Source organism: Dama dama, chromosome 25, assembly GCF_033118175.1.
Source record: "Dama dama isolate Ldn47 chromosome 25, ASM3311817v1, whole genome shotgun sequence".
NCBI lineage: Eukaryota > Metazoa > Chordata > Mammalia > Artiodactyla > Cervidae > Dama > Dama dama.
Genome location: NC_083705.1, coordinates 9,170,838 through 9,192,780, shown reverse-complemented (window position 1 = coordinate 9,192,780; position 21,943 = coordinate 9,170,838). Strand labels below are relative to the sequence as shown.

General features: G+C 47.0%; 1 protein-coding gene across 2 annotated transcripts in view; it reads left to right on the top strand.

Moving 5' to 3' along the window:
* The window catches only part of SLIT3 (slit guidance ligand 3), a 722,104-nt gene that overhangs the window by 628,050 nt on the left and 72,111 nt on the right, over window positions 1-21,943 (top strand). For both annotated transcript variants that reach the window (XM_061129412.1, XM_061129413.1), the window contains one exon: window positions 20,113-20,181. In XM_061129412.1, coding sequence (XP_060985395.1) covers window positions 20,113-20,181 — 69 coding nt within the window. The remainder of the gene's footprint in view (window positions 1-20,112; window positions 20,182-21,943) is intronic.

Here is a 21,943-nt window from a genome sequence, read left to right as displayed (position 1 = left end):
CATCCTGTACATGGCCAGGAAGCTCTCCCGCCCAAACCTCTGCCTGGCGGTGACGACCCTCTAGAATACAAGCGGGAGGGCTATTCTCGTGTTCTCTGTCACCCCCGGGCCTCCTGCTCTGCATTCTGTAGCTGTTGTTCAGTCACTAAGTCGTGTCTGACTCTTCTCAACCCCAGAGACTGCAGCACGCCAGGCCTCCATCTCTCAGAGTTTGCCCAAGTTCATGTCTGTTGAATCGGTGGTGGCTTCCAACCATCTCATCCTCTATCATCCCCTTCTCCTCCTGCCTTCTATCTTTCCTAGCATCAGGGTCTTTTCCAATGAGTCAACTCTTCACCTCAGGTGGCCAAAGTATTGGAGCTTTAGCTTCAGCATCGGTCCTTTCAGTGAATATTTAAGGTTGATTTCCTTTGGGATTGACTGGTTTGATCCCCTTGTTATCCAAGGGACTCTCACGAGCTTCTCTGGCACAACAGTTTGAAAGCATCAGTTCTTCACTGCTCATTCTTCCTTTTGGTCCAACTCTCCCAACTGTAGATTCCCCCACAATCCCTCAGTCTGACCCCAGAAATAGCACATAATGGTCAAAACACAGCCCAGCAGGTGCTATGGCTTAGCAAGCACATCTTTGAATATGGTTCTATTTTAACTTAAAACCACCCATTTTACAGAGATCTTAGTTCTGAGTTCCGCTCAGTCTCCACCCAGGAGCCTTCTTATTCTACACCCCACTGACACTAAGTCTCTGGGGGTTGCTCCTTCATCAGAAGCTCCCAGTTAAATGAAAGAGAGGCTGTTCCCCTCATGAAGGGTTTTACTATTGTGGGAAAAGCCTTATGTCTGCCCCCCGGGAAGCTGCGAGAGTCTCACAGGTGGGAAGGCCTCGCAGGCATGGCCACGTCACCGTGCAGGCCCGGCCGGGCATCCCCTGCTGGGATGGACACAGCAGCCTCGTGCCGTCTCCCATCCCTTCATCATTCCCTCCACGCGTGTTCGCAGGGTACCCCATGTGTCAGATACTCTGCTCACACCAAGGAGGTGATGCGAGACAGGTGTGACCCCTGCCCGCGTGGGTCCTGGTTTCATGGGGAAGGTTGACATTTGCTCAGTCGTCTCAGACACACATGTGACGTGACAACCGTGAAAAGTGCTACAAAGAAGAGGAACAAGATTTGCTATGACATCCAAAAGTAGGGAGATTTGCCTTGGATGTGAAGACCAGAGAAAGCTGCTCTGGGGGTGGGGTTGGGGAGGGGATGGAGCTGGAATCTAAAGGGCAAGGAGCCGGTAGAGAGAAGGGGGCTGCCCGAGCTGAGGCCGTCGTGGCAGGTAGGCAGAGCTGGGAGAGGGGCTGGCGGAAGCCCAGCGGGCCCACCGGGGCCACCACACCACCCGCAGGTCAGGCTGGCCCTCCCTGCCCGGGGCCCCAGGCACACCCGCTCCTGAGGTTGAGCTTAGCACATGCCCTTGGGGGGATGTTTCTCTGCTGGGTTCTGCCAGCGCCTCGTGGGGTGGAGCCTGAGTGTGCCCTGCTGTAGAGTAGCTGAGCGGTTCCTGTGTGTGTTGTGGCTCTCGGCATGTCCTGAGACTCAGTGACACTGTCCCTGTACTGCCAACCCAATGGGAGGAAGGCTGGGATAGTCACAAAAAGCCTGTGTCAGTCCTGGGTTTGGGCAAGAGATGTGTGCGTGCGCGTGTTCAGTCGCTCAGTTGTGTCCGACTCTTTGACTGTAGCCCGCCAGGCTCCTCTGTCCACAGGATTTCCCATGCCAGAGTACTGGAGTGGGTTGCCATTTTCTACCCCAGGGGATCTTCCCAACCCAGGGATCAAATCTGCATCTCTTGCATCTCCTGCACCAGCCAGCCGGCTCTTTACACTGAGCCAGCTGGGAAGCAGCCTTGGAGATTCACACAAGCAACAGAGAGAGCCCCGTGCTTTCTTGGCTGGGCTGCGTGCGGGGTGGGGGCTGCAGAAAGTGACCCAGGTATACGCCTCCTCCCTGAGCTAAGTAAGTGCCAAGTAGGACATGTCAAAGGGAAGAAAATGCCATGAAAACAGGCCCTCAAATGTTTTTACCCAAAAGCTCATGAAACAGAGATTGAAATAACAAAGATAGTTGCTTATAATTATAAACTTCAGAGCTTTGGGAGGAGACCTGATTTCCTGCTTTGGAAATGATGGCACTGCTCTCTGCCAGACGTGGGTTCCAAAACTTGCCAACGAGGGCAGCCCTCACCTCTGTCCCCAGCCGTCTCCTGGAGGGGAAAGAGAGTATCTGGGGAGGTGAGGGGAGGGAAGGCAGGGGAGCAGCCTCCAGAGAGAGGCAAAGCTGGCAGGCCCAGAACACCGGGGCTTGGAGGGCTCTTGTCGGGGACATTGGCTGAGTCCAGAGTCAGTGTTTCCAAGGTTGGCTTTTCAGCTCCCTCGGCATCTTCAGTTATACTGGGCAGAGCTGCCAACTTACAAAACGAAATTAAACTTAATTCACTGAGAAGGAGAAAAAAACAAGTTATACAGTGTTTCTCCAAAGGTCACAGGTCACAGATCTGCAACCAGCAGGAGAGAGCAAGGCAGGGCCATCCAAATGGGAAGCGATTCTTCCTCTGAGCAGCCCTTTGTGGGTACCCCATGGCCCTTCTCTCTGTGGGTCTCCTCTGTTCTCTCTTCTTGGGTGAGTCAGGCTAAGCAGAGACCTCTCTGCTCCACCTGCACCTGTTCATTCAGTCCCCCAGGTTGTCACTGAAATAGGCCGTTGGCAACACTGTGAATGGACATGAAGGGTATTATGCTTAGTGAAATGTCAGAGAAAAACAAATAGTGCATGAGCTCACTTGTATGTAGAATCTAAAAATCAAAACAAATGAATGTATATGCGTATAAGAAAACAGAAACAGACTCACACATGCAGAGAAGAAACTAGTGGTCACCACTGGGGAGGGAAAGCAGGGGAAGGGGCTTAAGCGGTGCGGACCACCGCGTGCAAAGTGAGTTACCAGCACGCACTGGGCCGCACAGGGGTGTTGCCAAGAGTTCACAATCGCTGTAATGAAGTGTAAGCTGTGGCATCACCGACTCAACGGACATGAGTCTGAGCAAACTCCAGGAGCTGGTGCTGGACAGGGAGGCCTGGCGTGCTGCAGTCCATGGGGTCGCAAAGAGTCGGACACGACTGAGCGACTGAACTGAACTGAAGCTAAAATGTTGAATCACTATGTTGTATACCTGAAACTAATACAGTATTGTACATCAACTATACTTTAATTAAAAGAAATAGGGGACACTGTGCCACTTGTCCCATTTGAGTGATGAGGAACTTTCAGAGAAGTAAAAACCACTTTCCAAGTCTAGTAAACAGCCTAGTTAGGATTAAAAAGCAGTTTAGCCTGACTCCAAATCCTCTGTTCTTGTCCATTATTCCAGAAATTCTTAAACTTTGGGGGTCTTAAGACCGCTTTTGTTGTTGCTATGGTTATTATTTCATCCCTAAGTCACGTCTGACTTTTTTGTGACCCCACAGACTATAGCCCGCCAGGCTCCTCTGTCCATGGGATTTCCCAAGCAAGAAACCTGGAGTGGGTTGCCTTTTCCTCCTCCAGGGGATCTTCCCAACCCAGGGATCAAATCCTCATCTCCTGCATTGGCAGGCAGATTCTTTATCACCACCAAGACCCCTTTCCATTTTTCAGAAACCTCCAGGACTCTAAGAACTTGTGTCTGTGTGGGTTTTATCTATTGATATGCACCATATTGGAGACTACAGCTGAGTAGTTGTAGTTTAAATTATATTTTAAAATATTTATTTTAATTTCATTTAAAAATGGCAACAATATACCATCACATGTTTCTATAAAAATCATACATTTCTGAAAACAAGCTAAAAGAAATTTCATTGTGAAGAATGACATTATGTTTTATAAATGTCATAGAAGAAACTGGACTATTATATCTGCTTCAGCATTCACTCTGTTGTGATATGTTCTGGGTGAACTATGAGAAGAAAATCTGACTTCACACAGATATGTAGTTGGAAAAAGAATTTTGGTAGCTTTTTCAAATAACTGTGAACATTCTTCTCTGATAATATACCAAAACAGCATAGTAGTCATTTCCTTTTTTTGAATTTCATTGAAGTATAGTTGATTTACAATGTTGTGTTAATTTCTACTATACATCAAAGTGATTCAGTTTTATATATATATATATATATTCTTTTTCATATTCTTTTCCATTATGGTTTATCACAAGGTATTGAATATAGTTTCCCATGCTACATAGTAGGACCTTGTTGCTTATCCAGTCCATATATACTAGTTTGCATTTTCTAATCCCATCCTCACATTCCTTCTCTTCCCCACCGCCCGCCTTGGCACCCACACATCTGTTCTCTGTGTCTGTGAGTCTGTTTCTGTTTCATAGATGTGTTCTTTCGTGTAATATTTTAGATTCCATGTATGAGTGATATCACATGGTATTTGTCTTTCTCTCTTGACTTAACTTCACTTAGTGTGGGAACCTCTAGGTTCATCCATGCTTCTGCGGGTGGCGTTATTCCATTCCTTTGCATGACTGAGTAGTAATTCATTGTATGTATGTGGCGCATCGTCTTTATCCATTCATCTGTCAGTGGACATTTAGGCTGTTTCCGTGCCTTGGCTATTGTAAATAGTGCTGCTATGAACATAGGTGCATGTATCTTTTTGAATTATAGTTTTGTCTGGGTATATGCGCAGGAGTGGGATTGCTGGTAATTCTATTTTTAGTTTTCTGAGGCAACTCCATACTGTTTTTCACAGTGGCTGCACCAATTTACATTCCCACAACAGTGTAGGAGTGTTCCCTTTTCTCCACACCCTCTCTAGCTTTCATTATTTATAGGCTTTTTACTGATGGCCATTCTGACTCGCGTGAGGTGGTAATTCATTGTAGTGTTGATTTGCATTTCTCTAATAATTAGAGATGATGGACATCTTTCCATGTGTCTCTTGGCCATCTGTGTGTCCTCTTTGGAGAAATGTCTATTGAGGTCTTCTGTCCGTATTTCGATTGGGTTGTTTGGGTTTTGGCTATTGAATTATAGGAACTGTTTGTATATTTTGGAAATTAAGTCCTTGTCAGTCACATCATTTGCAAATATCTTCTCCCCATTATTTTCTCCCAGTCCTTAGGTTGTCTTTTCATTTTGTTTATGGTTTCCTTTGCTGTGAAAAAGTTTATAAATTTGATTAGACCCCATTTGTTTCTTTTTGTTCTTATTTCTATTGCCTTGGGAGATTGACCTGAGAAAACATTGGTACAATTTATATCAGAGGATGTTTTGCCTATGATCTCTTTAGGAGTTTGATGGTGTCTTGTCTTATATTTAAGCCTTTAAGCCAGTTTGAGTTTATTTTTGTGTATGGTGTGAGGGTGTGTTCTGATCTTATTGGTTTACACGTGGCTGTCCAGCTTTCCCAATACACAGTGGTTATTTCTTAAAGGCTAGTTGTGGTGTGAAACTCCAAACCATCTCAATGGGCTCTTTACACTCTTACTTTAAAATCCACTGATCTGTCTTGCATTTTGAATATGACTCTCCCCCCGATTCATGTTCTTACAATGCACTGGTCATTTGGAAAATATTGCTTTGCTCAGTTTTGCAGATTTTTCTCAATGTTGACACATAGCATTATACAATATAAAAAAATGCATGTATCATAGCCCTTAATGGTTACCACTGACCTCATCAGGAAAGTCTTGAATTAAGGGGACCCTGTCAAGTCCCGGGTGGCAGTTATAAGTTTTCTAAATTTTTAATTTTCATGTGGAAGCTCAGGTTTTATTATCTTCCACAAAGTCTTTCAATTGTTTTACCTGAAGTGCCAGGCTCACTCTTTATTGTCAAGAAATTGTCTACTAAATACCCAACTCTGAATCATCTGTTTGCTAGTCATTATTTTAAGTTAAAATGGTGTTTTATGAAAGAAAAAAACAACAGTTCTGCTTGTAACTCAGTTGCCCAGGTGCTTTTCCTCCAGACAATTTAATGTCCTTCCTGTGTAGCATAGAAGGGTCTTAGGCACACTTCCCGTCTGGCCACAAAGAGCACTGAAAAGTCGTGTGCCCAAGAGTCAAGGTTTAATACAATTAAACTTTTTACTGCTTCGAAAAGGGCGTTTTTAAGGGAAACTGGCTTGTTTTTTAACCTTCAAATGTGTGGAGGTGTAGAATAGTGATCACTAATACCGTAATTCATCCTGAGGTGCCAACACATTTACTCACAGCATAAAAGGAAAACAAGGTTTTAATCGTATCGCAAAAGTTGTTTTAGCCTCATAGACCCCTGAAGCAGGATCCGCATAGGCCTCTAGGGACTACACTTTGAGAACCACTCAGCTTGTTACATACTATCAGGCAAAGAATACAGCCAGCCACCCATTAGAAGTCTGCATCGAGTTTCTGATTTAAAAGCAAGCCTGAGAAGCCTTATGAAAAGTAGAGCAGGGAAGTTTCCTGGCAGGCCAGTGGTTAGGACCTGGTGCTTTCACTGCCAGGGCCCAGGTTCAATCCCTGATTTGAGAACTAAAGCCCTACAAGCCACACGGTGCTGCCGAAAACAAAAAAGCAGAGCAGAAACAAGCGGGGGAGATCTGAGCTGCCAAGGTCACTCACACAAATACTCTCTGCAAAGGTAGAGCCTCACTGGCTTCAGAAATTTTCATTACTCCATCCATAAACTTTTTAGACTCAGACTTACCACTCTGAGAAAACTTATACCTAAAAGTGGCTTGCTTCCACTTAAGGGAATGTTACTGACATCAGGCCTTCTTGGCTCTGGAAACAAACTTTGCAAGCCTACATCTTCCTAAGGGCTAGAGAGGAGGACGGGAATCTCGTGCTGGTAGAGGGAGTTCATGCATGGTCCACTCCTGGTCAGTATCAAGGAAGTGTTGTTAATGATTTTGGTAGGAGGACCTGATCTTTTTCTTGGTGTCCTACCGCTGACATCCCACAGAGAGAGGAAGGGAGGGATGACATACCCCGCCCCCCCCTCTCAACTGTGGAAAGAAAGGATTTCTATAGGGAGATGGGATCTGAGGGCTCGTGGGAAGCAGGACAGCAGTGCAGAAGCACATACCTGCATACACACACAGACAGGAGACTTAAGAGGGTCGGGGCTTGACCCTGAGGGCACAGGGCTAAGACACAGCTCTTTGGGAGTGAATGCAGCAGGAAGTGATGACAGGCATGCACTGATTGAAGGACCTAGCCCAGCACTGGTCAGCTCCGAGGGGTTAGAGGATGCGGGTCTGGGGTATAGCAGGTAGCTCAGATGAAACTTTCTCCTCATCTCCAACCTAATTGGGTAATGGATGTGCCTGCAAAACCAGGAGAAAAGGGATTTCCGTGGCCTGCGGTCCAGTGGCTAAGAATCCACCTTCCAATGCAGGGGGCTCAGTTTCAATCCCGTCAGGGAACTAAGATCCCATGTGCTGCATGTTGTGGCCAAAATCAAAAAAAAGGAGGAGGAGGAGCCGAGTGAGGCAGTAAGTGATGAGCACGGATGAGTGGCCTGGACAGATGTGCTTTGGGCCAGGGAGGAAGCCAGGAAGTTTTGCCCACTGAAACCACTAGGAAAGCAAGGGAAAATGCCCAGACTGTGTAAAATTCACCAGGGCTATCATTTATAGAGCTTCACTGTGCCAGGTCTTTTCACATGTGATCTCATTTAATCCTCCCCATAGTCCTACAAGGCAGCATGTAGGACTTATTTCCATTTTGCAGATGAGATAACTGAGGCACAGAAGGCTGAATAATTTCTTGCTTTTTCTTTTTTTCTAATTTGGCTGTGCTGAATCTTAGTTGCAGGATGCAGGAACTTCGTTGCCACATGTGGACTCTTAGTGGCAGCATGTGGGATCTAGGTCCCCAACCAGGGATGGAACCCAGGCCTCCTGTATTAGGAGCACAGCATCTTAGCCACTAGACCACTAGGGAAGTCCCTGAATAATTTCTTAAAATGATGCTGCCAAGAAGCAGCAGAACATACAAGTCCAGGTCTCTCTGATCCACAGGCCCATCCTTGAGCCACTATACTCCTCCCTCTGTTTGGCAGAAGCACAGGTCCCTGTGTGCCCAGCCCAGTGGCCCAGCTCATTGGGCATTTGCAGAAGATAGCTACAGTCTCCTGGAGACCTGCCGCCTGCATTCAAGCAGGGACAAGGCGGGCACAGCACTCCTGCTGTGAGGCAGTAGGGACCTGTCAGCGATTCCAGCTGGGTCCCTCCTGACAGCTGGACCTGCGCTAGCAAAGCCAGCTGCTGCCCAAGAAGAGGCTGCTGCTTTCTGTGACCCCCTGTCCTGGGCAGGTTCATTCGAGCACTTTCTAAAGCAGCTGCTCAGCTCTGACTGCGTCCTTGCCTTTATTTGGCCCAGCAAGACGGGCAGAAATTGCCTACAGCCAGCTGGAGGGAGCATCTTTGGAGAGCAGGCTGGCTGTGGGCACAGCGGCACTCAGGAGTCCTGGCATAGACCCTGGCCAGGAGGAGACCTCAGCAGATGACTGCAGAGAAGACGCTTCTCAGCTGGCAGGCAGGCATGGCCATCTGAAAGGGGGACTGAGGGAGGCCTGACCAAGCCCCCTTTGCTCAGTCACGTGTTCGTGGAGTTTCTCATGCCAGATCCCAACATGGAAGCTGGGAACACAGCAGCTTCCATGACAGATAAGATCTCTGATGTCAGAAACTTAGCAGCGGGGAGAGAAACAATGCAAAAGCTCCCCAGTAAATTAGGCATTTCAGGTATGGGGAATAGTGTTTCCCAGAAAAACAAAGGACAGGAAGGAGTGGGAAGAAAGTGTTTTATGAAGACCCCCAAGGAGGAAAGATCTTTTTTTTTTTCCCACGGTTTATTTATTTTTCCTTTATTTTTATTAGTTGGAGGCTAATTACTCTACATATTGTAGTTGTTTTTGCTATACATTGACATGAATCAGCCATGGATTTACATGTGTCCCCATCCTGAACCCCCTACTCCCTCCCTCCCCATCCCATCCCTCTGGGTCTTCCCAGTGCACCAGACCTGAGCACTTGTCTCATGCATCCAACCTGGACTGGCGATCTGTTTCACACTTGATAATATACATGTTTTGATGCTGTCCTGTCATATCATCCCACCCTCGCCTTCTCCCATAGAGTCCAAAAGTCTGTTCTATACATCTGTGTCTCTTTTTCTGTCCTGCACATAGGGTTATCATTACCATCTTTCTAAATTCCATATATATGCGTTAGTATACTGTATTGAGGAAAGATCTTAAAGTCAGGAAACTGAGGAGACCAAGAGATGCAGCAGGCAGAACGGTTCAGGGTCGGTGTGTCCTGGAGACCGGTGGAGGGCCGTGTGCGTGCTTGTAGGCTGTGTGGAGGGCTGCCTGTTTATCCCAGGAGAAACGCGAGAGCCAAGGAGGAATTTTTAAACAGGAAAGTGACATGATATGATTCTCATTTTAGAAATATTACTCTGGAAGAAGACTCTGGAGAATAGGCAGCCAGGGGATCATTATCTATCTTTCAAGTAACCAAATGTATTGTCAGATGGGGAGGCAGATGTGTGTATGTACGTGTATGTATGAATGTATCTGCATGTGTAAACAGATGAAATACAAGCTCAGAGAGGTGAAGTATATACATATGTAATCAGATGATAAAGAATCTGCTTGCAATGCGGGAGACCTGGATTCAATCCCTGCATACACACACAGACAGGAGACTTAAGAGGGTCGGGATCAGGAGGATCCCCTGGAGAAGGAAATGGCTACCCACTCCCATATTCTAGCCTGGTGAATTCCATGGACAGAGGAGCCTGACAGGCTACAGTCCATGGGGTTGCAAAGAGTTGGACACAACTGAGCAACTAACACTTCTATCTTCTATCTATGTTCAAAATGTACTGAACAATTCAAAGGTATTGGAGCCAGGCACTGCTCCGAGGCTTTCCACAAAGACTCTCATCTAATCATCATAATCATTTCAAGGTGAAATAATTATCAACCCCATTTTACAGATGAGGCAACACAAACTCAGAGAGGGTAAGTAAATTGTCCAAAGTCACACAGCTGTTAGCTAGTGGAGCTAGGATATGAGCCTCAGCTTCCTGACTCCTGAGTTGCCCATGCTCACTCAAAGGCCCGCCCCCGTGGACTCGTGGGGTTCCTGGAAGGTGGCCACCCTCCTCACCTCCACCATTCCGTAGGTCCAAGAGTTCTCTGAGGGGCCCGTATGAGCAGCACAAAGCTCAGAATAGAAATGGGGAACCATCCATCTGACAGAGCTCCATGTGGATTTTCATGCGAGGCAGATGTGTGCTCTCGCTAGTGCTGGGGCTGAAACAGAGCATTTAAATGCAGATCAATGCAGAGGTTGACCCGCTGGAAATGCTATGGTAGTTCTAAGGCTGGCAGGGCAAGAGTGCAGTCTTCTAAAGGGTCCCTCTGGGGCCCGGGCTGCAGGCTACAGGCAGCTTTGGAGTTCAGAGTGTTCATGAAGGGCTTCCTACAAAGACTGCTTTCCCACACAACCACATCTGCATTTCTGAAGGGAAACCTTTTGATTCTGCATCTTCTGAGCCTCAATGCCAGACCGCCAGGGATATTTTGTACTTAAAACAGCCCCTCACAGCTCCCACTCAGCTCCACAATGCCAACTGCAGTGACGCCTTGGGAGTTCTGGGGTCTTCATCACACAGATGACGTTTCCTGAGCATCTACTGCTGCCTGCCGGCATGCGGGATACTGCAGTGAGCGAAAGAGACTGGGTTCTGCCCCCGTCATCACAGTCCCACAAAGGACAACACCAGTGAGCATGGGGGTGGTGTCAGGGAGGCAATGCTTGAGCCACAATCTTAGCATCAGTGTGAATTCACCAGATGGTGGGGGGAGAAGAGGGACCAGCAGGTGCAAAGACCCCCCCCCCCCCACCAAACAGAGCAGGGGGCATTCCAGCAGGGGTAAGGTCAGCGGAGGTAGAACCAGAGGTCAAGGGAGAGTTTGCTGTAAGGTGAACCAAAGCGGCAGGCAGGGGCTACAGGGGTGAATTTCATGTGTTAATTTGGCCAGGCTGTGGTGCCTAGTTGTTTGGGCAAACACGAGCTAGACGGTGCTATAAAGACAGTTTGTAGATACAATCAACATGTATAATCAGTGTACTTTGTAAGTAAAGGAGGTTATTTTTCTAATGTGGAGGTGGGCCTCACAAAATCAGTTGAAGGCCTTAAGAAAGAAAAACTGAGGTTTTCTGGAAAGGAGGGAATTCTGCCTCAAGATTATAGCATATAAATCCTGCTTTAAGTCTGCTTGCCTGACCTTCCTTAAAATAACTCCTCTCATCCCCCTCTCCCTCCACTATTTGTATGTGTGCACATAATGTGGTCATATTCCCTATTGGTCACATTCTCTGGAGAATCCTGACTGACCTAGGACAGACATAGAAGGCTTTGCAGGATTTGGGCAAAGTTGGGTAGCTCTTCTCCAGCAAGCTATGGGAGACAGAAGACTTTAAACAGGGAGAGAGGCTGAAACAATCAACACAGTCCTGCCCAGAGCCAGGCTGGACCAGGCGTGGTGGGCTCCAGGGGCCCCAGCATCATCTGTGTCATGTTGCCCATCCTGTAGGGTCCTGAACCTCTTTCGGACAGGTGAGGATACTGTCGGCACCCCTGAAGCCCAGTGGCCGTTTATGCATTTATTCAGGTGTTTGGCAGATGTGAGCATTTATGGAGCATAGCCTGCCCTACCCATAGAATTGGGCTGGACTCAGGGCATTCCTAGACCATCATCCTATCAACAGCCTTTCTCTAAATTCATTCATTCAACAAATATTTAAGGCTCTACCATGAGCTGAACACTACATTATGCTCTGGGATATAGCAGGAAACAAAACTGGCAAAACCCCCTGCTTCATGCAGCGTATGGATGTCACCCGTGCCGGTGACAGAGCTGATCAGTGTTCTCTAGCCAGGCATAGCCTGTTGGGCTGAGGTGGCCAAAACTGACAATAAGAGGACAGAGTGGAGAAGTCAAGTAGCATAGCGCAACTTCTCAGGCTCCAGAGTCCAGCAGATCCTGGTTTCTGCACTTCCTGCTCACCTCTCTGAGCCTCAGTGTTCTCACCAACAAAATGGACAAAAGTACCCAGCAAAACACACGCTCACACCCCCAGCTTCAGAGGATAAATGAGATAATAGACCAGAGTCTCTATCCCAAGCGCTGTTGTATACATCTCAGCAAATGTTGGTGAGATTTGTTTTCCTTTTGTTAGTCTTCTTGTCACTGTGTTACCTGTGACAAGATAACACAGGTTAAGTAATTTTCCCAGAGCCACACAGCAAACCCAAGCCATAGGCCCACCCTCTGATGTGCCAGCCCCAGGGCCTACTGTGAAGATCCCAGCAAGGAGGCTTGGAGTATTTGGGTGTCTTAGTCTGGGTTTCATCTTAAATGCCTCAAGTTTGCTAAGTAATTGTAGCAAAGCAACTGAAGAGAGTGAGAGAATGAGCTGAAGAAGAAGGTGAGCGATCACTGCCGAGCCGCGGCCAGACTCCCCCCAGCCTCACCCTCTCTGGGGGCTCATTAGTCTCCCTCCAGCAGAGCGACCTCTGGCCCAGCGGCTGCAGCAGCCTTGCTCGCTCACCCAGCTCCTGCTTCCCAGCTTCCCTCTGTGCCACACTGTCCACAAAACACTTCCTGCAGGTGAGCGACCGGCAGCCCAGTGCAGCCTATCACCCCTCCTTCAGCCTGAGCAGACCCTGGAATCCCACCACCCCACAGCCTCCCTGCCCCGCAGAGAAAGCTGGAAGCCTCATCTCACCTGCCAGCCTCTCCGCTGCCATCACCTGATGAGGGGCAGGGCCAGTGTCCACACAGTGTAAATGCCCTGCAGGTGATGCTGGGGAAGAGGCATTTGGGAAGTTTCCCCAAACACCAGCCCCCGCGCCTGTCTACAATCATGGTCTCTCCTTGCACTTTGAATTTTAACTGTTTTCAGTCAGTCAGTTCAGTCGCTCAGTCGTGTCCTACTCTTTGCAACCCCATGGACTGCAGCACGCCAGGCTTCCCTGTCCATCACCAACTCCTGGAGTTTACTCAAACTCGTGTCCATCGAGTCAGTGATGCCATCCAACCATCTCATCCTCTGTCGTCCCTTTTCCTCCTGCTTTCAACCTTTCCCAGCATCAGGGTCTTTTCAAATGAGTCAGCTCTTCGCATCAGGTGGCCAAAGTATTGGAGTTTCAGCTTCAGCATCAGTCCTTCCAATGAATATTCAGGACTGATTTCCTTAAGGGTGGACTGGTTGGATCTCCTTGCTGTCCAAGGGACTCTCAAGAGTCTCTCTTTAACCATCTTGAGAGCTTCTTTTTTTGGGAGGTGGAGGCTTGTTTTTGTTTTGTTTCTTGGCTGCGTTGGGTCTTCGTTGCAACACACAGTATCTTCATTGTGGCATGTGGGATCTAGATCACTGACCAGGGATCAAACCTGAGCCTTCTGTTTGATCTGAGTCTGGAGTTTCTTTTTATATAAACTTTTTATTTTGCGTTAGGGTGTAGCCGATTAACAATGTTGTGATAGTTTCAAGTGAACAGCAAAGGGACTCAGTCATACATGTACACGTATCCATTCTTCCCCAAAGGGAATGTGGAGTCTTAGCCACTGAACCATCAGGGAAGTTCCAGGTTTGTATTTTTTAATTGAGTGATAATTAACATACAATACTGTATTGGTTTCAGGTGTATACCATAGTGATTCAGTATTTTTATACATTATGAAATGATCACCCCAGTAAGGCCAGTTACCATCCTTCCTCATATACAATATTATTGACTGTGTTCTTTATGCTGTGCATCTCCTTCCCGTGACTTTTTTTTTTTATAGTCAGAAATCTGTGTCCCCTAGTCCCCTTCACTTACTTCATCTAGCCTCCCTCCCCTCTGGCAGCCACCAGTTCTCTGCATCTCTAAGTCTGTTTCTATTTTGTTTGTTTTGGTTTTTAAATTCCACATTTAAGTGAAATCATGCAGTTTTTGGCTTTCCCTGTCTGACTTCTTTTAATTACATAATATCTATTAGGTCCATCCATGCTGCTGCAAATGGCAGAATTTCATTCTTGTCATGGTTGAGTAGTATTCCCTTGTATATACGTACCCCATCTTCCTTATCCACTCACCAGGCAGTGGACACTTAGTTTGCTTCCATGTCTTCGCTGTGGTAAAGAAGGCAGCTATGCACATCGGGGTACCCATATCTTTTCAAATCAGTGTTTTTGTTTTCTTTAGATAACTACTCAGAAGTGGAACTGCTGGATGTAGGATAGTTCTATTTTTAGTTTGGCTCAGTGCTAAAGTATCTGCCTGATAATGCAGGAGATTCAGGTTTGATCCCTGGGTCGGGAAGATCCCTTACAGAAGGAAATGGCAACTCACTCTAGTATTCTTGAGTGGAAAAATCCCATGAACAGAGAAACCTGGCATCCTCCAGTCCATGGGATGGCAAAGAGCTGAATACAAGCAAGCAACTGACCACACACAACTGATCCCTTTTCTCCACTTCCTTTCTGACCCTTGTTGTTTCTTGCCTTTTTTTTTTTACAAGTTTTAATTAAGTAATTAATTTTTGACTGCTCCGGTCTTTGTTGCTGCATGTAGGTTTTCTCTAGTTACGGCAAGCAGGGGCTGTCCTCTAGCTGCGGCGCACAGACTTCCTGCCGTGGCTGCTCTTGTTGCAGAGCACAGGCAAAGAGCTTTCAGCCGTCGCAGTGCTTCAAATCATCAGTTGTGGCCCACGAGCTCGTGGCCCTGTGGAATGTGGAATCTTCCCGCACCAGAGGTTGAACCCATGTCCCCTGCATTGGCAGACGGGTTCTTAACCACTAAACCACCAGGGAAGTCCCTTGCCTTTTTGGTAGCGGCCGTTCTGACAGGTGGATGAACTGACTGCCTTGTGATCTGCCCCACCTGCAGACTGTCCTCCCCCACCCACCAGACTTGGCCTCCCCCACCTTCTTCCCTTCGGCTTCAGGGCCTGCCCCAGGCTTCACAGTCCTGTGGGCATCTCATCCTTGGCTGCATCTTTCTGCAGTAAGCCTGTGGCATTCTCCATCATAGCATCTTGTTCCTTTCCTCAAAGCACACATTGCAGTTTGTAATCTTCTTTACTTCCTGTGTGTGTGTATTTCTGTCTCTCCTTCTCCCCCTTCACCTCTTCCACGCCCCCCACACACACGTTAAATTTTTAAATGCCAGAAAATAGGCACCACCTCAGCCTTATTCACCAGTATATACAGTACCTGGCACATTTCAGTTTCCCAATAAATATTTCTGCCTGAATAAATGACGACATCAGTGAATACATTTGTCTTAGCTCCTCTGCCTGAGGGCATAATCTAAATGTGTGTGTGTGTGCATGTGCATGTGTGCATGTGTGTGTGTGTGTGTGTGTGTGTGTGTGTGCGCGCATGTGGGCTGAATTTTAAGCAGTTGGTCAAGCTCCCTGAAGGCAGAAATGGGGTATGGTTCATGTTAGTATTTCCCCCAGCATCTAGCATAGCTCTCAGCACAAAATAGATATACAGCAGAAACTGAGGATCAAAGGGACATTAACCCAACCTGCCGTGGCAGCCAGAGAACACGTGGGGCCCTCCCTAGTGTTCTGTGCCATGAGGATCCCTTGGGGCCAGTCACGAGGGATAAAGTCACTTGGCCTTAAATTATGGTACTACCCATTTCCACTTGTCCTTAAAGCTAAGCCCGGTTTGGCCATTGACAAACTGGCATGTGCTTGCTGCTTGCTCAGTCCTGTCCGACTCTTTGTGACCCCACAGACCATAGCCCACCAGGCTCCTCTGTCCATGGGATTCTCCAGGCAAGAATACTGGAGTCGGTTGCCATACCCTCCCTGCAGGGGACCTTCCTGACGCAGGGATTGAACCTGCATCTACAGCATTGCAGGTGGATTCTTTACCCACTGAGCCATCTGGGAAGCATTGACAAACTTACGTATCCTATTTTAACCTATTTTGTCCCATTCAGTCATTTTGTGGTGGGTCTACTGGAAGCCTGGCAGTGTGCTAGCACCTCATTACTCAAGATGTGGTCTGTAGACCAGGAGCTCCACCATCTCCCAGGAGCCTATCAGAAACGCAGACTCTCCAACCTGATGGCAGACTTACTAGATCTGAATCTGCCTTTTAGGAAGATGCCAGGTGATTTACGTGTATACTGCATGTTGAGAAGTCCTGGTCTAGAAAAAGACAGACACAGTGTTTGCCTTCATGGAGCCCAAGGCGGGCAGAGCATCAGTGAACAGCAGCAGCTGGAGGTTGACTATTAATGAGAGAAGAAAAAACTCTAAAAGCTTTATATCAAGGGAAACTCACTCAGGAGATCAGAGCAGGCATTAAAAACCACCTGAAAAGTTTTGCTATTTTGTCCTTAGAGCAGCAGGAATCTCAGGGAAAAGGGTTTATAGCAAGGGTGGGAATGAATGAATTGGCGCATGTCCCCTCTCAAGGGTAGTAATTACTTTTGTGATTCATCATCAAATAAGACTGCCTTCTCTGTCTTCAACCACTCTCATGTGTCTGATGAGCAGGGCAGTACAGGACCCCAAAGTCCAGGCAGGTCTAGGCTCAGGCTCTGTCTGTCCAGGAGGAGTCTCCTATTGATGCACCTTCATTCTGAACCCTGGCCCTTCCTGTATGGTCATCCTGCTGGGGACCATGCACAGGGTTTCAGGTACATGCCTGTTTCCTCAGTTTTGAGATGCACATCAGAGATGCTCTACACGAAATTAGGGTTCTGAAGATGAATCCTGACTCAGCTCTCCACACCCTCCAGTAGCTAAGTAGAGGCCATAGGGAAATGTGGTAAAGACTGGAGTCAGAGAGACCTGAGTTCAAGTCCTAGCTCAGCTATTTGCTCACTTTGTGACCTTTGGCAAATGTTTTAACCTCTTTGAACTTCTGTCAGAATCTGTGAATCCCTGCCACGTAAGGGTATTGTGAGGGCCAGGTGCCATGTGGGTGCTTTATTCAACAAATAATTTCTTGAACCTACTGTGTGCTACTCTGTATACTGTCCTGGGGCCTCCAGTTCAGTTCAGTTCAGTCGCTCAGTCGTGTCTGACTCTTTGCAACCCCATGAACTGCAGCATGCCAGGCCTCCCTGTCCATCGCCAACTCCCAGAGTTTACTCAAACTCATCCATTGAGTCAGTGATGCCATCCAACCATCTCATCCTCTGTTGTCCCTTTTCCTCCTGCTTTCAATCTTTCCCAGCATCAGGGTCTTTTCCAATGAGTCAACTCTTCACGTCAGGTGGCCAAAGTATTGGAGTTTCAGCTTCAGCATCAGTCCTTCCAATGAATATTCAGGACTGATTTCCTTTAGGGTGGACTGGTTGGATCTCCTTGCAGTCCAAGGGACTCTCAAGAGTCTTCTCCAACACCACAGTTCAAAACCATCAATTCTTCAGCACTCAGCTTTCTTTATAGTCCAGCTCTCCCATCCACACATGACTACTGGAAAAACCGTAGCTTTGACTAGACAGACCTTTGTTGGCAAAGTAATGTCTCTGCTTTTTATTTTATTCCATTTATTTTTATTAGTTGGAGGCTAATTACTTTACAATATTGTAGTGGTTTTTGCCATACATTGACATGAATCAGCCATGGGTGTACATGTGTTCCCCATCCTGATCCTCCCACCCACCTCCCTCCCCATCCCATCCCTCTGGGTCTTCCCAGTGCACCAGCCCTGAGCACTTGTCTCATGCATCCAACCCGGACTGGCGATCTGTTTCACACTTGATAATACACATGTTTCGATGCTGTTCTCTCAGATCATCCCACCTTCGCCTTCTCCCACAGAGTCCAAAAGTCTGTTCCGTACATCTGTGTCTCTTTTTCTGTCTTGCATATAGGGTTATCATTACCATCTTTCTAAATTCTATATATATGCGTTAGTATACTGTATTGGTCTTTATCTTTCTGGCTTACTTCACTCTGTATAATGGGCTCCAGTTTTATCCATCTCATTAGAACTGATTCAAATGAATTATTTTTAATGGCTGAGTAATATTCCATGGGTACATGTACCACAGCTTTCTTATCCACTCGTCTGCTGATGGGCATCTAGATTGCTTCCATGTCCTGGCTATTATAAACAGTGCTGCGATGAACATTGGGGTGCACGTGTCTCTTTCAGATCTGGTTTCCTCGGTGTGTATGCCCAGGAGTGGGATTGCTGGGTCATATGGCAGTTCTATTTCCAGTTTTTTCAGGAATCTCCACACTGTTCTCCATAGTGGCTGTACTAGTTTGCATTCCCACCAACAGTGTAAGAGGGTTCCCTTTTCTCCACACCCTCTCCAGCATTTATTGCTTGTAGACTTTTGGATAGCAGCCATGCTGACTGGCGTGTAATGGTACCTCATTGTGGTTTTGATTTGCATTTCTCTGATACTGAGTGATGTTGAGCATCTTTTCATGTGTTTGTTAGCCATCTGTATGTCTTCTTTGGAGAAATGTCTGTTTAGATGTCAGGCCCATTTTTTGATTGGGTCATTTATTTTTCTGGAATTGAGTTGCAGGAGTTGCTTGTATATTTCTGAGATTAACCCTTTGTCTGTTTCTTCATTTGCTATTATTTTCTCCCATTCTGAAGGCTTTTTAATATGCTGTCTAGGTTGGTCATAACTTTTCTTCCAAGGAGCAAGCATCTTTTAATTTCTTGGTGGCAGTCACCATCTGCAGTGATCTGAGATCCCAAGAAAATAAAGTCAGCCACTGTTTCCACTGTTGCCCCATCTATTTGCCATGAAGTGATGGGACCAGATGCCATGATCTTAGTTTTCTGAATGTTGAGCTTTAAGCCATCTTTTTTACTCTCCTCTTTCACTTTCATCAAGAGGCTCTTTAGTTCCTCACTTTCTGCCATAAGGGTGGTGTCATCTGCATATCTGAAGTTATTGATATTTCTCCCAGCAATCTTGATTCAACTGTGCTTCATCCAGCCCAGCATTTCTCATGATGTACTCTGCATATAAGTTAAATAAGCAGAGTGACAATATACAGCCTTGATGTACTCCTTTTCCTATTTGGAACCAGTCTGTTGTTCCATGTCCAGTTCTAACTGTTGCTTCCTGACCTGCATACAGATTTCTCAAGAGGCAGGTAAAGTGGTCTGTTATGCCCATCTCTTTAAGAATTTTCTACAGTTTATTGTGATCCACACAGTCAAAGGCTTTGGCATAGTCAATAAGCAGAAGTAGATGGTTTTCTGGAAATCTTTTGCTTTTTCGATGATCCAACAGGTGTTGGCAATTTGATCTCTGGTTCGTCTGCCTTTTCTAAAACCAGCTTGAACATCTGGAAGTTCACGGTTCATGTATTGCTGAAGCCTGGCTTGGAGAATTTTGAGTATTACTTTACTAGTCTGTGAAATGAGTGCAATTGTGTGGTAGTTTGAGCATTCTTTGGCATTGCCTTTCTTTGGGATTGGAATGAAAACTGACCTTTTCCAGTCCTGTGGCCACTGCTGAGGTTTCCAAATTTGCTGGCCAATTGAGTGCAGCACTTTCACAGCATCATCTTTTAGGATTTGAAATAGTTCAACTGGAATTCCATCACCTCCACTAGCTTTGTTTGTAGTGATGCTTCCTAAGGCCCACTTGACTTCACATTCCAGAATGTCTGGCTCTAGGTTGGTGTTCACACCATCGTGATTATCTGGGTCGTGAAGATCTTTTTTGTATAGTTCTTCCGTGTATTCTTGCCACCTCTTCTTAATATCTTCTGCTTCTATTAGATCTATACCATTTGTGTCCTTTATTGTGCCCATCTTTGCATGAAATGTTCCCTTGTTATCTGTAATTTTCTTGAAGAGACTTAGACAGGAGCCCTGCCATCATGGAGGTTAGCAGCCCAGTGGAAAAGCAGCCTTAGTGGAACAATCATGCAAATAAATATGAGATGACAAATGTAGTTTGTGCTTTGAAATGGGGGAGAGAGCAAAACAGAGACCCAGTGCAGCCTGGGAAATCCCAGGCAGTGTCTGTCTGCCCAGCGTGACCCTGCGCCTGTCTTTCAGGTACCTGGAAGGAAACCACTTGACAGCCGTGCCCGCGGAGCTGCCCAGCCTCCGACACCTGACCCTCGTGTAAGGAGCCCAGCGTCAACGGGGTGTCAGCGGGACGTTTAGCTTTCTCTCCTATGGGAGCTTAAGAAACGGATGCAGAGGAAGGGGAGGACGGCACTGCAGCCGTTGGGGCATTCCTGCACTTCTCCCCCCAGGTGGGGCCGCAAGAGGCAGCTAGGAAGAACAGGCCAACCAAATATGCCAGGTCTCACCCAGTGAGGATCTCACACAGAAGTACCCAGAGCCCAGCCTCGTTAGCCACCTGCGTCACCTCCCTCCTTACCTTTGGAGCCTCTGACCTTCTGGGCTCCCAGTTAAGTTCCTGAGATCCCTTAGTCTTCAGTTTCTTGCAAGCAGTGGCTGCACTCAGGATGGCCAAAAGCATAAATTTGGCATTTCTTCTTCCTACTTCTTTAGTTACTCAGTAAATGTTCTAAGTTGTTTGTTGTATAGTCGCTAAATCATGTCTATCTCTTTTGTAACTTCATGAACTGTAGCCCTTCATTCTCCTCTGTCCATGGGATTTTCCAGGCAAGAAAACTGGAGTGGGTTGCCATTTCCTTCTCCAGGGCATCTTCCCGACCCAGGGAGATAGTTCAAATTGAGATTCCTTCAGGTGGGAGCTGCCACTGTCTCCAAGTCTGCCAAAACCCAGGAAAACCCCTGAATGAGGAGCAGGGCTGCTAGGTGTGGGTGGGGCCCAGGAAGTGGCTGGTCCATGAGCTTTGTCTCTCAACAGCCTCACTGCCTTGCCAAGAGGGCAAGCGGGATCCTTGGGCAAGGGGTAGTTGAAAGATGCCCCATGTGCTAAGGGAGCAGGGAGCCCTGGAGCTGTGGCCCTGGACCTCAGCTGATTATAGGAATCATCACGGCACTTGAGGTTTTGTTTTAAATACTGATGCTCAAGCCCACCCTGGACTAATTAAATCAGAATATCTGGCCGTGAAACTCAGGCCTCGGAGACATAAAGCTCCCCAGGTGATGCTAATGTACAGCTGATGCTGAAAGCCACTGCTCTGGATATGTATCCCTGGTGAGAACCTGGAGCTTGCGGTTGGCAGAGGATCACACTCCCACCAACCTCATTCCCTCTAAGAAAGAATGTGATAAGATGGGAAAAAATGAATGCTGGGAGAGAGGGAAGCTGGAGGGACTGTGAAAGCAAGAACTGATCAAGGGGAATAAAAAGCTCTAGAACAAGAAGAAATTGTTATCTTGTGTATTATGTTTTGCTGGTAGAATAAATTTGATGAGTAGACAGCTGTATAAATGGATGAATGAATAAATGGCAGTTGCTTGAATGACTGATTGAATAAATCTTCAATTAAAAATGAACATTTGTACTAATGAGTGGATAGGTGAATAGATGGATAGGTGGATAGATGGATGGATGGGCAGATGGGCAGAGAAGTGGACAGGTAGATGGACAGATGAATGGGCTGATGGATGGACAGGCTGATGGACAGATGGGAGGATGCATGGATGGGTGGATGGATGGGTTGGGTAGATGGATGGATAGGCAGACAGAAGGTTGGACTGATGGACAGCTTGGTGAATGAGCAGATGGGTGGACAGACGGATGGGCAGATGGGTGGATGAATGGGCAGAGGGACACATGGATGGATGAGCTGATGGACAGATGGACTGATGGACATATAGGAAGATGGAGGAATGGATGGCTGGATACATGGATAGATTGGAAGATAAGTGGATAGACAGGTGGACAGGTAGACGAATGGATGGGTGGATAAACATGGGATGAGATGCGAAGATAGGTGGGTGG